The sequence below is a fragment of the Eptesicus fuscus genome, chromosome 1, assembly GCF_027574615.1.
Source record: "Eptesicus fuscus isolate TK198812 chromosome 1, DD_ASM_mEF_20220401, whole genome shotgun sequence".
In the NCBI taxonomy this organism is placed as follows: Eukaryota; Metazoa; Chordata; class Mammalia; order Chiroptera; family Vespertilionidae; genus Eptesicus; species Eptesicus fuscus.
Genome location: NC_072473.1, coordinates 52,647,998 through 52,665,594, shown reverse-complemented (window position 1 = coordinate 52,665,594; position 17,597 = coordinate 52,647,998). Strand labels below are relative to the sequence as shown.

Here is a 17,597-nt window from a genome sequence, read left to right as displayed (position 1 = left end):
TGCACCCTCTCTAATATGGGACCCCTCGGGGGATGTCCAACTGCAGGTTTAGGCCCGATCTCTGTGGAATAGGGCCTAAACCTGCAGTTGGACATCCCTCTCACAATCCGGGACCGCTGGCTCCTAACCGCTCACCTACCTGCCTGATTGCCCCCTAACTGCTCCCTTGCTGGCCTGATTGCCCCCTAACTGCTCCTCTGCAGGCCTGATTGCCCCAAATACCCTCCCCTGCTGGCCTGATCACCCCCAAGGCTTTTATTAGTATAGATATGACCCTGCACAGAAAATTTTACTAACCCTGCTTTACAATAAGGGCTTGACGATTGAATCATTAGGACCAGACACCAAGTTTTCCTTTCTTTGAATAGTGGAGGGAATACTTATCTTGTCTTTAAGTTGCCCGGAAATTAAAATGAGATAATGACTTAGAAAAGTATAAAAGCACCATATAAAGACAACTGTCTTTTTAATGAAGTGGCAAAATGAAAAACACATTTTATTCTCCCCTTCTTTCCTTTACAGCTTTTATTTAAACTTTGAAATTTATAAGAATTTCACTCCAATTTTCATTTCTTTACATGCAACATTATTTTGTATTGGTTTCAGGTTTTATGTTAGTTACAGAATAGTGGTTAGACAATCATATACTTTACAAAGTGTTCCCCGATATTTCTAGTACCCACCTGGCATCATACCATCATTACAACACTATTGACTATATTCCCTATTTAAGTGACAATGGGTTTACAGGTTCCTTTCAGGCTTTCTTTTGTGTTGCTCGTCCTTCCTTTTCTTTCTCACTTCTTCCCTCATTTTCTTTATATAATATCTCAATTGGCCATCAAAGCTCAGTGAAGGCACTGGGACACGCTTCATCCATTTTACAGACCAGGAAACTGAGGCCAATTCCAATTGGCTGTGGAACTTGACTCAGCACACAGGAAGCCCTCAGAGCCATGCTCTTTGCGCTTCCTAAGGGGCAGCGGCCTAGCAAACAGAACAAACCTTCCAGTCAGGCTTCCGAGCCTCTTTCTCAAGTACCTCTTCATTGCGGATGCTCCACATTCTTTCCTCTCCCCCCATTCTTTACTGCCCCCCCTTCTCCAAAGCAGGTGGAAGGCTTCCCACTCACTGCCTAGGCATGCTCTGCTATGGGGCAGGGTGTAGCGAGCTTGCTTTTGGGTCAAGGCAGGAGCAGGAGTCACTGCCTCTGAAGTGTGAAGGCCGCCTGAGCGAGGCCCATTAGCACTGGGAGCTTCTCTGAATCACATCAGTCAGTCCAGTACCCTGCAGTGCAGCACCCCTTCACTGAGGTGGCACCACCCCTCAACCCCCGCCTCAGGGGTGAGGATCCTTGCCCCTCTGCCAGGAGTCCTTCCATGCCCCTTGATCCCTGGCTGGGCCCACCCACGTCTTGGGGGCACTGCAGAACCTCTGTCTCTCTGCAGATGAGGCAGATCCCTGCCCTAGGTCTCCGCAAAGCTATGAATCTGTGGCCAGAGGCCTGGTCTGGGTCTCAGCAACCACATGCCTGCAATGTTCCCAGGGACCCTGGGAGCAGCTGGGCGAGTCCCGCCTCACCTCCCCAGGGTGCCGATCTCCCCAGGGACCCCTGGGAGAGGCTGGATGGGCCCGGCCACGCCCCCGCAGGTTGCCTATATCCCCGGGGACACCCAGGAGTGGCTGGATGGGCTGGCTAGGCCCCCCGGGTTGCCGCTCTCCCGGCCACGCCCCCCCCAGGTTGCTGATCTCCCCAGGGGCCCCCCGGAGAGGCTGGATGGGCCCGGCCACGCCCCCCCGGGGTGCCGATCGCCCCAGGGACCCCTGGGAGCGGCTGCATGGGCCCAGCCACGCCCCCCCAGGTTGCCATCTCCCCAGGGACCCCCGGAACTAAGAGGACTGGGCGCCGCCATCTTGATCTTCTCAACGGCCGGATAGGCCACCCGGAGTCCCGCCCCCCAGCCTCCCGCTGGCCCAATCGTGGGCATAGCGGAGGTGCGGTCAATTTGCATGTTTCTCTATTATAAGGTAGGATATTTTCCACTTATTTTTATGTTGTTATGTTTTTGCTTCTTTCTTTTTCTTTTTTTAAATAAATGTTTCTTGTGCAGATTATTACAGTTGTTCCTCTTTTTTTCCCCATAACTCCCCTTCACCCGGTTCCCACCCCATCATGCCCTTACGCCCCCCCATTATCCTCATCCATAGGTGTAAGATTTTTGTCCAATCTCTTCCCACACCCTCCACACCCCCTTCTCCCCGAGAATTGTCAGTCCACTCCCTTTCTATGCCCCTGATTCTATTATATTCACCAGTTAATTCTATTCTTCAGATTTTTTATTCACTTGAATTTTAGATTCACTTGTTGATAGATATGTATTTGTTGTTACTTTGTTGTTCATAATTTTTATCTTTACCTTTTTCTTCCTCTTCTTAGAGAATACCTTCAGCATTCTATCTAATAAAAGAGTAATATGCAAATTGACTGTCACTCCAACACACAAGATGGCTGCCCTCATGTGCTCAAAGATGGCCACCCCCATGTGGACACAAGATGGCCACCACAAGATGGTCGGCAGGGGAGGGCAGTAGGGGGGCGACCAGGCCTGCAGGGAGGGCAGTTGGGGGGGGACCAGGCCTGCAAGGGAGGGCAGTTGGGGGGGACCAGACCTGCAGGAGAGGGCAGTTGGGGGGAACAGGCCTGCAGGGGAGAGGAGTTGGGGGAACCAGGCTGGCAGGGGAGGGCAGATGGGGGAACAGGCCTACAGAAGAGGGCATTGGGGGTGACAAGGCCTGCAGGGGACAGCAGTTGCGGGCAACCAGGCCAGCAGGGGAGGGAAGTTAGGGGTGACAAGTCCTACAGGGGAGGGAAGTTGTGGGGGATCAGGCCTGCAGGGGAGGGCAGTTAAGGGCAATCAGGCCAGTAGGGGAGCAGTTAGGCATCGATCAGGCTGGCAGGGGAGTGGTTAGGGGATGATCAGGCTGGCAGGCAGAAGCGATTAGGGACAATCAGGCAGGCAGGAAGGCAAACGGTTGGGAGCCAGCAGTCCTGGATTGTGAGAGGGAAGTCGAACATCCCTCAATGGGTCCCAGATTTGAGAGGGTGCAGGCTTGGCTGAGGGATGCACCCTCCCCCCATGCACGACTTTCATGCACTGTGCCTCTAGTTTCATATAATACTGGTTTGGTGGTGATGAACTCCTTTAGTTTTTTCTTGTGTGTGAAGCTGTTTATCTGACCTTCAATTCTAAATGATAACTTTGCTGGTTAGAGTAATCTTGCTTGTAGGTTCTTGCTGTTCATCACTTTGTATATTTCTTGCCACTGCCTTCTGCCCTGCATAGTTTCTATTGAGAAATCAGATGACAGTCATATGGGTACTCTCTTGTAGGTAACTAACTGTTTATCTCTTGCTGCTTTTAAGATTCTCTCTTTGTATTTTGCCCTTGGAATTTTAATTATGAAGTGTCTTGGTGTGGTCCTCTTTAGATTCCTCTTGTTTGGGTTTCTCTGTGCTTCTTGGACTTGTAAGTCTATTTCTTTCACCAGGTAGGGGAAGTTTTCTATCATTATTTCTCCAAATAGATTCTCAATATCTTGCTCTCTCTCTTCTTCTGGCACCCCCATTATTCTGATGTTGGTACGCTTGAAGTTGTCCCAGAGGCTCCTTATGCTATCTTCATATTTTTGGATTCTTTTTTCTTTTTGCTCTTCCAGTTGGGTGTTTTTTGCTTCTTTGTATTTCAAATCTTTGCCTTGATACTTGGCATCCTCTAGTCTGCTGTTGGATCTCTATATATTATTCTTTATTTCAGTCACTGTATACTTAATTTCTGATTGGTCCTTTTTCATATCCTTGAGGTTCTCACTAAATTTCTTGGAGGTTTCTAGAAGATTCTTGAGTAACTTTATAACCGTGGTTTTGAACTCTATATCCAGTATTTTGCTTTCATCCATTTCTTTCATTTGTGACTTGTGTCTTTGTCTCCGCATTTTGGCTGCTTCCCTGTATTTGTTTCTATGTACTGGGTAGCTGCTACCTCTCCTTGAGTTGATAGAGTGACCTTGTGTGGTAGGTGTCCTGTAGGGCCCAGTGTCTCAGCCTCCCCAGTCACCTAAGGTGGACGCTCTTGGTGCACCCCTTTGTGGGCTGTTGCACAGTCTTGTTGTAGTTAACCCTTGACTGCTGTTGGAATCACTGGGAAAAATTGACCTCCAGGCCAATTGGCTGTGATGACCACCTGTGTCTACACTGGAAGATTTGTTGCAAAGGAGACACCCTTAAGGGGCAGGAATTGCTTCAATGGGGCTTTGTTGATCACTGATTCTGCACTTTGAGTGTGTCTCTTACGAATGTGAAGAGTTGTAATCCAGTATGGTATCACTCTGACCCCTGGGTATACTGGCTCTTGGATCTCCAAGAAGGTGCAAGGTCAGCCATTGTCTGGGTCCGCCCAGCAAGAGCTACAGAGACATCTGCAGATTCCTCCTCTTTGTATGTGGTTTGGAAGTGCCCAGACGAGGCCCAGCTGTGAAGCAAGTCAGGCTGCTGCTGCCGGACCTTGGGCCTTCTTTTGGAAGCTCTGGGGCTCTCTGACCCAGCTGTGGTTTGACAGGTTTTAGGCAGAGAAAGGATCAGCCATTCATATGCAAAAGCTGCTGCTCACAGCTCGGGTGGGGTTGTAAATTGGGTGGGTTGGGGTCTCTGGGAATCACCAGTACAGAGCAAACAGTAATGGCTGCCAGTCAGCCCTACACCAGAGAGGTCGCCGGGTCTCCGCATCCCGCACCCTCGCTGCGAGCACCTCTGAGGGAAAGCTGCCCTCACATTCCTGTCCCGATGCCAGACAGTCCAGTTTCTCCCCATATGTGTCAGGGTCCCCTAGAATCTTGCCTGGAACTGGAGTTCAGAGCAAGTGGGAGCTTGTATCTCCCTCCTGATTAAAAGAGCAGCACATCCAAGTGCCAGCACTTTCTGCACCTTCGCACCTATTACCATTCTCAATGTGATTTTTTCACCTCTCTAATTGTGGAATTTCCACTTTGCCAGCTTTCCCACGATTCTGGGTGCTAATTTTTCTGCCTTTTTGTTGTAATTTTGATGTGGTTGTGAGAGGCAGCAAGTATAGGTGTTTACCTTTACCGCCATCTTGCTTCTCCTCCGGTAATTTCTTTGCATATATTGTCAGTCACTGTTGGAATTAAAAGAATAGTATCACACATATATAGTGCATATTATTTTCAGAAGCAGAAATCACTATGTCTTTAGCATTTAAATAAAAACAGCTCTTGCCTTAGCTGTTTTGGTTCAGTTGATAGAGTGTCAGCTTGCAGACTGAAGGTTGTCTGGTTCAATTCTGGTCTAGGGCATGTACCTGGGTTTCAGGCTTGATCCCCAGGACCAGCATCAATGTTTCTCTCTCTTTGTCTCTCCCCCTTCCTTCAACTGTCTCTAAAACTCAATGGGAAAAATATCTTCAGGTGAAGATTAAAAAAACAACACAGAAAACAGTTATTTAAAGACTTTTCTTAGTTTCACGACTTTTCTTTGAGTACAAATTAGCCATTTTAACTATGTTAGTAATATTAGCACAATACAGTAAGGTCTTCCTTAAAGCTTTTATAAAAGAGATCCAATTTTTTTTTTCAGGCTAAAGAAGCAGTGGCAGAAGCTGAACATCTTGATCCTGGAAATATTTTCACTCAATTTTATCTATTCAAGATTGCAGTCATGGAAGGCAATTCTGACAGAGGTATGTTATTTATGAGTTACATTTAACTGTTAACACAAAGAATAAAAATAATCCTCTTTGATCATAATATAATCCTATCTAATAAAAGAGAAACCTGCAGTAGAGGAGAAAATGGCGGCAGAGTAGGCAGATGTGTTCCTAGCCTGGTCCTGGAGCAGAAAGAAAGAACAGCAAAGGGTCGCACTGGGAGTGTTTGTTAGCAAGCTGAGGAACAGCTGAATGCCAGGAGAAGGTGGGGGACTGCTGGACGGGGTTCCGCTGACAGGGCAGCCCCCACGGCGGCTGGGTCCCCTCCCGGAGCTACGGGCATGGACAGCAAAATCTTGCCATCTTGAAAGGGAAGGTGGACTTTGTTCAAGGCCTGAAAATCAACAACTGTGGCGACCGCCCAACAACTGTTTGCCCAAGAGCACCGAACCCAGGAGGCGCGAATGCTTGGACTCAAAGACACTCTTCACTCCACCACGGAAAGGTCAGATTTCTCCAGGGATAGGGTGAGGTTCTAGTCCCTGCCGGAGAGAGAAACGCCCCTGCGCGCGCACGCACACAGTGGGAGCTGGATGACAAGGAAGGTCTGAGCCAGGAGAGGTCTGTGGCTGTTGGAGCCGGTGTGATCTGTGATTGTGGAAGGGGGCCTCAGAGCTGCTAACAGGGGGGAATCTCTAAAGAGCAATCAGTTTTGAACTGATGCGGAGGGATACACTGGGAGTTTCAGGGGTGTGCAGTCAACTTGAACTTGCCCACCAGCCTCTGCAAACCGGTATTGACTGCCATAGAAGTAAAAAGGCTAGAGAGGCCTTAGAGTCCTGGAAGTCAACCCAGAAACACTGCCACCCAGAGGCTGAATCACAAATTTACTGTGGTCTAATAAAAAATAAAGGAACACCAGAAATTAAGACACCCCCTGCTTAAAAATCAAGACTGAATTACAACACTGAGGAGCAGTGAAACGCATGGAACTGCAACACTGTCTGGACTGGGAAACAGGCGTGCCAAACAGAACAACAAAGGAAGTGAATGACCTTAACTATTGCACATTATTTTTTATTTTAATAAATTTTTAATTTTTTTATTTTCATTTTTTGCATCATTTACTTAAACTATTTTTTTCTTTTTTCCTCATTTGATTTTACCTTTTTAATTATTACATTTTTATTTGCAATCAACATTATTACTACTACTATTTTACCTTTTTTATTATATTTATTTTTGGGTCTTTTTATTATTTTTTTTAAGTGTCATTTTATTTTCTCTTTATTTTACTTTGGGATTAGTGTTCTACAGTCTATTTTCACCTTTCCTTCACCATCGTTTTATTCTAGCTCAACTCTACCTTTATGCCATCACTCTCTGCCTAACCTTTCCCCTTTTGGTGTCCTGTTTATCTTGACCCTTTCCTGCTCTAGATTTTCCCTATTCTTTCTGTTTACCCCCTGCTAAAATTTCACCCTACCTATATATCGAATCTCCAATCCCCTGCTCCAAGTCCATACACACCTCTCTCTTCACTGTCTTAACTAAAAAAAAAAAAAAAATGTTTTTCTCTCTGTCCTTTAGTTGTTGTTTGCTTGAATGTTGATTATATCGAATTTTTATGCTTTTTTTGTGAGATTATTTTGCTTATTCTTTTTTTTTGTTTGCTGTGTTTTTGTTTGTTTTTCACTTCTGTTATCCCTTACCTCGCTTGATATTAGTTGGTATTGTAGGTTGTATTAATCACCAGGTACTTCTTGCTGGCATTTGCTGTGATCAGTGGTTGTTCTATTGGAGTTCTCTCCCGATATATATAGTATGTTCCTCTTTTCTCTCTTAGTCTCGTTCTAGTCTCTCTTATTCTTTTTTCTCATTACCCCAATTTCATTGTCGACATTCCTTTTTTTTTTCTTACTTTCTTTTTACTCTTCTTTCTCTCCTATCCCCTAATTTACCTTGCTCTGGTGTTCACCTTTATTGGAGATTATTGATATTGTGAATACATCGCTGTTCAGTACCTTGAGTGTTGTACCTGGTTGTGTGTATTTTGTGCCTTTAAATCAACGCAGGAGAGAGAAAACTACATAACCAGAAATCGGGAGAAGAGAGACCATGGGGAGACAAAGAAACAGCCCGCAAAAGAAAGAAAATCAGGCATCACCAGAAAAGGAAGTAAACGAATTAGAGGCCAGCAACCTATCAGAGAAAGATTTCAGAGAAATGGTCATAAGGTGGCTGAAAAGAATGGAAGACAAATTCGACAATATGAGTAAGAACCAAGAGGAAATGAAGAAGAACCAAGAAGAAATGAAAAATGACATCGCTGCTGTAAAGAACTCAATAGAAAGCAGCAAGAGTAGACTACAAGAAGCAGAGGACTGCATCAGTGAGCTAGAAGACAAGATGGAAAAAAATACCCAAGTAGAGCAGCTTCTAGAAAAGAAAGTGAAAAAGCAGGAGGAGAGCCTAAGGGAACTTTAGGACAACACAAAACAAAACAACATTCGCATAATAGGGGTTCCAGAAGGAAAGGAAACTGAGAAAGGAATAGAAAACCTGTTTGAAGAAATAATGACAGAAAACTCTCCTGATATAAGGAAGAAAAAACCCACACAAATCCAAGAAGCTCACAGTCCCAAGCAAAATGAACTCCAAAAGACCGACGCCAATGCACATTATAATTAAATTGGCAAACACCAACGACAAAGTAAGGATCTTAAAAGTGGCCAGAGAGAGACAGAAAGTTACATACAAAGGAACCCCCATCAGACTAGCAACTGATTTCTCAACAGAAACTTGTCAGGACAGAAGGGAATGGAATGAAATATACAAAGTCATGCAAGGGAAGGGTCTCAATCCAAGAATACTGTACCCAGCAAGGCTATCAATCAAAATTGAAGGTGAAATCAGAAGCTTCACAGACAAAATAGGGCTAAGGGAATTTATCACCACCAAACCAGCAATGCAAGAAATGCTAAAGGGTCAGCTGTAAAACAAACAAAAAAACAAACAAAAAACTAGAAAACGAAGAAGAAACACTGGTGTATAGAATAAAAATGGTGCCAAATAAATACCTATCAATAATAACTTTAAATGTAAATGGATTAAATGCCCCTATCAAAAGACATAGGGTAACAGATTGGATAAAAAACAAGACGCATATATCTGCTGTCTACAAGAAACCCACCTCAGAAAAAAAAGACGCACACAGGCTGAGGGTGAAGGGATGGAAAAAGGTTTTTCAGGAGAATGGAAATGAAAAAAAAAGCTGGGGTAGCAATACTTATATCTGACAAATTAGATCTCAAAGGGAAGGACATAACAAGAGATAAGGAAGGCCACTTCATAATACTAAAGGGAGAAATCCAACAAGAAGAAATAATTCTGCTAAACATATATGCACCCAATTCAGGAGCACCCAAATACATAAAAAAAAAAAACTCCTGGAGGATATCAAGGGAGAGATTAACAGGAATACAATCATAGTAGGAGACTTTAATACACCATTAACACCACTGGACAAATCCTCTAAACAAAAAAATCAGCAAAGAAACATCGATCCTAAATGACTCACTAGACCAGATGGAATTAATTGACATGTTCAGAACATTTCACCCCAAAGCCACAGAATATACATTCTTCTCAAGTGCACATGGGTCATTTTCAAAGATAGACCATATGTTAGGACATAGGCAAAGTCTCTCCAAATTCAAGAAGATAGAGACCATATCAAGCATCTTCTCAGATCACTGTGGCATAAAACTGGAAATCAATGACAATAAAAACAATCCAAAGAAATCAAACAAATGGAGACTAAACAGCATGCAATTAAACAATGACTGGGTTACCAAAGACATCAAGGAAGAAATAAAAAACATCATGGCAACAAATGACAATGAAAACACAACAATCCAGAATCTATGGGACACAGCGAAAGCAGTCCTGAGAGGGAAGTTCCTAGCTCTACAAGCCTACTGCAAAAAACAAGAAACAATGGTAATAAATTAACTAACCCAACAACTCAAAGAGTTAGAGAGCAACAAGAAAAGTCCAGTGTAAGCAGAAGGAAGGAAATAATAAAGATCAGAGTGGAGATAAACGACATAGTGACCAAAGAAACAATACAAAAGATCAACAAAACCAAGAGCTGGTTCTTTGAAAGGATAAACAAGATTGATAAACCTCTAGACAGGCTCACCAAGAAGCAAAGAGAGAGGACCCAAATAAACAAAATCAGAAATGAAAGAGGTGAAATAACAACAGACCCCGCTGAAATTCAAAGGATTATTGCAAAATGCTATGAATATCTCTATTCCAACAAACTGAACAACCTGGAGGAAATGGACACATTCCTAGAAAAATATAACCTTCCAAAACTCAATCAGGAAGAATCTAAACAGCTCAACCGTCCAGTAACTATGGAAGAAATTGAAGCAGTCATCAAAAAGCTTCCGGCAAACAAAAGCCCGGGGCCAGACGGCTTCACAGGAGACTTTTACCAAACATTCAAGGAAGAACTAAAACCTATCCTCCTCAGACTATTCCACAAAATTCAAGAGGAAGGAACACTTCCGAGCACCTTCTATGAAGCCAGCATCACCCTAATACCAAAACCAGATAAAGACAACACCATGAAAGAGAATTACAGACCGATATCCCTCATGAACATAGATGCCAAAATCCTCAACAAAATTCTGGCAAATCAGCTCCATCAGTACATCAGAAAGATCATACACCATGACCAAGTAGCATTTATCCCAGGAATGCAAGGATGGTACAATATCCACAAAGCAATAAATGTGATACATCACATAAACAAATTGAGAGATAAAAATCACATAGTCATATCAATAGATGCAGAAAAAGCATTTGACAAAATCCAACACCCTTTCTTAATAAAAACTCTCAACAAGGTGGGAATAGAAGGATCATACCTCAACATAATAAAAGCTATATATATTAAACCCACAGCATCATCATACTCAATGGGCAAAAACTAAAACCATTTCCCCTAAGAACAGGAACAAGACAGGGATGCCCACTCTCACCACTCCTGTTAGACATAGTACTGGAAATATTAGCTATTGTAATTAGACAAGAAGAAGAAATAAAAGACATCCAAATTGGAAAAGAAGAAGTAAAGCTGTCCTTATTTGCAGATGACATGATATTGTACAAAAAAAACGCAAAAGGCTCCATCAAAAAACTAATAGACTTAATAAATCAATTTGGCAATGTAGCAGGATACAAAATTAACACCAAGAAATCTATGGCATTTCTATACACCAATAGTGAACTTATAGAAAGAGAGACTAAAAAAGCAATCCCATTTACCATCACACCAGAAAAACTAAGATACCTAGGAATAAACTTAACTACAGATGTAAAAGACCTATACACGGAAAACTACAGGACATTAAAAAAAGAGATAGAGGAAGATGTAAACAGATGGAAGACCATACCATGTTAATGGATTGGTAGAATCAATATCATTAAAATGTCCATACTACCCAAAGCAATCTATAGATTCAGTGCACTCCCCATTAAAATACCAATGGCATATTTCACAGATTTAGAAAAAACTCTCCAAAAATTCATCTGGAATAAAAAAAGACCCCGAATAGCCACAGCAATCCTGAGAAAGAAGAATAAAGTAGGAATGAATCTCAATACCAGACCTCAAGCTATATTACAAAGACACTGTTCTCAAAACAGCATGGTACTGGCACAAGAACAGACATATAGATCAATGGAACAGAATAGAGAATCCAGACATCAACCCAAACCAATATGCTCAATTAATATTTGACAAAAGAGCCGTGAACATACAATGCAGTCAATACAGTCTCTTCAATAAATGGTGTTGGGAAAATTGGACAGATACATGCAAAAAAATGAAACTAGATCACCAACTTACACCATACACAAAAATAAACTCAAAATGGATACAGGACTTAAACATAAGATGGGAAACCTTAAAAATACTAGAGGAATCCACAGGCAGCAAAATTTCAGACATATGCCAAAAGAACTTCTTCACTGACACTGCTCCTAGGGCAATGGAAGCTAAAGGGAAAATTAATAAATGGGTCTACATAAAAATAAAAAGCTTTTTTACAGCAAAAGAAACTATCAACAAAACAACAAGAAATCCCACTGTATGGGAGAACATATTTGCAAATGTTATCAGTGATAAAGGTTTAATCTCCAACATCTACAGGCAGCTTATACAACTTAATAAAAGGAAGATAAATGATCCAATAAAAAAATGGGCAACGGACCTAAATAGGATCTTTTCAAAAGAAGACAGAAGGAAGGCCAAGAGACACATGAAAACATGCTCAACGTCACTAATTATCCGAGAAATGCAAATCAAAACAACAATGCGGTACCATCTCACACCTGTCAGAATGGCTATTATCAACAAATCAACAAATGACAAGTGTTGGCGAGGATGTGGATAAAAAGGAACACTAGTGCACTGCTGGAGGGAATGTAGACTGGTGCAGCCAATGTGGAAAACAGTATGGAGTTTCCTCAAAAAACTGAAAATGGAACTCCCATTTGACCCAGTAATCCCACTCCAGGAATATATCCTAAGAAACTGGAAACACCAATAAGAAAGGATATATGCACCCCTATGTTCATAGCAGCACAATTTACAATAGCAAAGATTCGGAAACAGCCTAGGTGCCCGTCAGCAGATGACTGGATCAGAGAACTATGGTACATCTACACAATGGAATACTATGCTGCCATAAAAAAGAAGGAATTCCGACCATTTGCAGCAACCTGGATGGAATTGGATAACATCATGCTAAGTGAAATAAGCCAGACCATGAAAGAAAAATACCACATGATCTCACTCATCTGTGGATAATAAAGAAAATTATAAGCTGTTGAACAAAAAGATAGATACAGAGACAGTAAAGCATCAATCAGAAGGTCAAATTACAGCGGGAAGGTTAAGGAGAGGTGGGGGAGATAGGAGATCAACCGAAGGACTTGTATGCAAGCATATAAGCATAACCAATGGACATAAAACTCTGGGGAGTGAGGGCATGTATGGGAGTGGGGTGGGGGGGGCAATGGTAAGATATGTACACATATAATACCTTAATAAAAAATGAAAAAAATAAAAAAATAAGAGAGAAACCTGCAAATTGACCATACTTCCGATACACCCACAAGCCACGCCCATCAGCCAATTAGGAGCAAGTATGCAAATTAACCCAACCAAGATGGCAGTGGCTACAGAGCTGGAGCAAGCAGGAGTCTTGTGTTGCCCCCGGCGATGGAGGACGCCAAGCTTCCCACCTGCCCTGGCCTGCCCTGGCCTCTGCTCAAGTCTACAAAGTTTCAATTATAGAAGATAAATAAATCCCAACAAAAATGGCAGCGGCCACAGAGCTGGAGCCAGCCAGAGGCTTGGGTTGCCCATGGCAATGGAGGAAGCCAAGCTTTCCGCTGCCCTAGCCTGCCCTGGCCTCTGCTCAAGGCTACAAAGTTTCACTTATAGAAGATAAATAAATCCTAGATATCTGCTTCCAGCCGACCCTGGCCTATGCTTGGGTCTCTAGGGGGCGTGGCTGGCCTGCAAACTACCACAGGCCCCTCGCCCAGGCTGCCCCACACCCCAAGGGAACCCCCACCCTGATCCAGGACACCCTTCAGGGCAAACCAGCCAGCCCCCCACCCGTGCACCAGGCCTCTATCCTATCTAATCCTATATAATAAAAGAGTAATATGCAAATTGACTGTCACTCCAACACACAAGATGGCTGCCCCCATGTGGTCAAAGATGGCTGCCACAAGATGGCCTGCAGGGGAGGGCAGTTGGGAGGGACCAGGCCTGCATGGGAGGGCAGTTGGCGGCGATCAAGCCTGCAGGGGAGGGCAGTTAGGGGTGACCAGGCCTGCAGGGGAGAGCAGTTGGGGGGGACCAGGCCTGCAGGGGAGCACAGTTAGGGGTGACCAGGCGTGCAGGGGAGGCCAGTTAAGGATGATCAGGCCTGCAGGGGAGGGCAGTTAGGGGCAATCAGGCTGGAAGGGGAGTAGTTAGGCATCAATCAGGCTGGCAGGAGAGTGGTTAGGGGGTGATCAGGCTGGCAGGCAGAAGCAGTTAGGGGCAATCAGGAAGGCAGGTAGGCAAGCAGTTGGGAGACAGCAGTCCTGGATTATGAGAGGGATGTCCGACATCCCTCGAGGGGTCCCAGATTGGAGAGGGTGCAGTCTGGGCTGAGGGACACACACCCTTGTGCACGAATTTCGTGCACCGGGTCTCTAGTATATGTATGTGTGTGTGTGTGTGTGTGTGTGTGTGTGTGTGTGTGTGTGTGTGTGTGTATAGATATAGATATAGATATAGATATAGATATAGATATAGATATAGATATATATTCTAGCTTTCCTATATAAAGATAATACAATCATGGAAAAAGAAATTATGGGAGGTTACATAAAAATAAAAGAACAGGGCCTACCTATTGAGGGAGTAGGATCTAGTCAGTTGTCGGACAGAAATTGGGGGGAAAGTTCTCATGATATACTTTTTAAAAAAATATTTTGTTTTTATTTCAGAGAGGAAGAGAGAGGAAGAGAGAGAGAGAAACATCAATGATGAGAGAGAACCATTGATTAGCTGCCTCCTGCGTGGCCCACACTGGGGATTGAGCCCACAACCTGGGCATGTGCCCTGACCAGGAATCAAACCATGACCTCCTGGTCCATAGGTCATTGCTCAGCCACTGAGCCATGCCGACTGGACATGGTATACTTTTTTGAACTTTATGTTATTTGAACCAACCCATTTTTAAAAAAATTAAGTTTAAAAATGTCTGGGTTCAGGGGAGATTATACTGCAAACATCCATCAGTTAAGAACTGTCTTTAGAGAAAAAAAGTCTCAAGGGTAACTTTTGACTGTTTTCACATATTTGGGAAGTGATTGATGAGAGATTAGGCCTTGAGAAGGAGTTTCTCTCTACAAAGTTGACAGTGTTGGAATTACTCAAATGAACCTCATCCCATTAGTGTTGTTTCTTTTTCATCAAGCATAGTTTCCTAGCTAGTGTGCCTGAAAACATGTGTATCTTGACTTGGTTACAGATATGCCTATGCTATGATAGTATTCTTATTCAGCCCTCAGAGTACCTGAACCTAATCCTGGAGAAGTGTGAGCTCCAGACTGGTTGCTCTTTGTGAACGGCACAAATTGAGAAATTGAAAAACTTGAATCTGAACATAATTTGTACTAATCAAATTAAGCAACTATTTATGAATACCCCATAAATGCATTCAATCCATAAGAAAATGGATTGAAGTACTAGTAAACTGTTTATTAGGGTTAATATTGGTGTCATGTCCATCATTGATGTTTTCATTAGACACTTCTAGGAATTTGCTTTATTTGGTTTACTATGTTGAAATATAAAAGAACTTAAAATATTTTCCCAACAGAAATGACAAAAAATGGATTTCCTATTAAACCTTTTATTTTAACATTCTAAAGTCAAGTTTATGCAATAAAAGTTACTATTCTATGAGGCTCATTTATATTAATAATTCTGTGAGTTTTGACAAATGCATACAGTATGATCAAGACACAGGACAAAAATTTACCTCAGGCCCCTTTGTTGGAACTTCTTCCATTACTTCCAGTCCTGTAAATGACTGACCTCATTTATAACTCTACAGTTTTGCCTTTTCCAGAATGTCAATAAATGGAATCATGCAGTGTAAAGCTTTTTAAGCCTGACTTCTTTCATGTAGCACATTGCATTTGAATATCATCTATACTGCTGTGGTTTCCATAGTTTACTCTTTTTTATTCCATAGTATGGATGTATCCCAGTTTGGTTATCCATTTACCAGTTGAAGGATATTTGCATGGTTTCCAGTTTGGATGATTAGGAATAAATGTGCTATAAACATCTGTTTGTAGATTTTGTGTGGTGATATGATTACTTCTCTAGGAGGTGGATTGCTGTTATTTTTTAAATAATTTTTATTTTACAATTACAATTGTCATACAATATTATATTAGTTTCAGGTATACAGCCCCTTGCATAGACATGTATATAACTTACAAAATGATCACTTTTATAAATCTAGTACCCATCTGACACCATATATAGTTATTACAACATTATTGACTATATACCCTCTAAGGATGTTCTTTAATTACCAACTTGTACTTCTTTATCTCTTCACTAATTTTTGGCATTTTAATTATGATGTGTCTGGGTGTGGGCCTCTTTGGGTTCTTCTTGCTTGGGATTCTCTGTGCCTACTGATATTCTGTGACTTTTTCCTTCACCAGGTTAAGGAAGTTTTCTGCCATTATTTCTTCAACTATATGCTCTATCCCTGCTTACTTTCTTCACCTTCTGGCAATCTTATGATGTGAATATTGTTATATTTCATGTTGTCCCACAGCTCCCTTAACCTGTCCTTCTGTTCTTTAATTATTATTTTCTTCTTTTTGTTTCTCTGATTGAGTTATTTTTTTCTACCTTATCTTCTAATTCAGTGGTCACCAACCTTTGAGACCTCATGGACCACCAGTGCTTGGTAGACCACTGGTTGGCGATCGATATTCTAATTCACTGATCTGATCCTCATCTTCTCCTAGTCTGCTGTGTATTCCTTCCAATGTGTTCTTTGCTAGTGCTATGTCATTCTTCATTCCCGACTAGTCATTTTTCATAGTTTCTTTTTTATATTTTAAATTCTTTATTGTTTGAAGTATTACATAAGTCTCCTTTCCCGCCATTGACCTCTTCCTGACCGCCCCCATGCCCCAGCACATGCCCTCACTACCCCCCCCATCTGTGTCCTTTCCGTATGCTCATATGCATGCATACAAGTGCATAGGTTGATCTCTAACCCCCTAACCCAAACCTTCCCTCATAGGTTGGACAGTCTGTTCGATGCTTCTATGACTCTGGTTCTATTTTTGTTCATCATTTTATGTTGTTCACTATATTCCACAAATGAGTGAGATCATGTGATATTTATCTTTCTCTGACTGGCTTATTTCACTTAGCATAATGCTCTCCAGATCCATCCATGCTGTTGAAAATGCTAAGAGTACCGTCTTTTTTACAGCAGCATAGTATTCCATTGCATAGATGCACCACAGTTTTTTAATCCACTGATCTGCTGATAGGCACTTAGGTTGTTTCCAAATCTTAGCTATTGTAAATTGTGCTGCTATGAACATAAGGGTGCATATATCCTTTCTGATTGGTGTTTCTGTTTTCTTGGGATATTTTTCTAGAAGTGGGGTTACGGAGTCAAATATGAGTACCATTTTTAATATTTTGGGGAAACACCATACTGTCTTCCACAGTGGCTGCACCAGTCTACATTTCCACCAGCAGTGCAAGAGGGTTCCTTTTTCTCTGCATCCTCGCCAGCATTTGTCGTTTGTTGATTTGTTGATGATAGCCATTCTGACAGGTGTGAGATGGTACCTCATTGTTGTTTTGATTGGCATCTCTCAGAAGATTAGTAACTTTGAGCATGTTTTCATATGTCTATTGGCCTTCTGTATGCCTTCTGTCAAAAAGTTTCTACTTAGATCCTTTGCCCATTTTTTGATTGGATTGTTTATCTTCTTTTTGTTAACTTGTATGAGTTCCTTATAAATTTTTGAGATTAAACCCTTATCAGAGTTAACATTGGCAAATATGTTCTCCCATGCAGGGGGCTTTCTTGTTGTTTTGTTGATGGTTTATTTCACTGTGCACAAGATTTTTATTTTTTTGTAGTCCCTTTTATTTGTTTCCTCCTTAGTTTCCTAGGAGCTGTATCAGTATTGCTATGACAAATGTCTGCTATTTTGCTGCCTATGGCTTCTTCTAGGATC

General features: G+C 42.3%; 1 protein-coding gene across 1 annotated transcript in view; it reads left to right on the top strand.

Moving 5' to 3' along the window:
• Positions 1–17,597, top strand: part of TEX11 (testis expressed 11) — a 479,256-nt gene that overhangs the window by 318,988 nt on the left and 142,671 nt on the right. Inside the window, exon 16 of the mRNA XM_054718924.1 lies at positions 5,651–5,753. Within this exon, the coding sequence (XP_054574899.1) occupies positions 5,651–5,753 (103 nt within the window). The remainder of the gene's footprint in view (positions 1–5,650; positions 5,754–17,597) is intronic.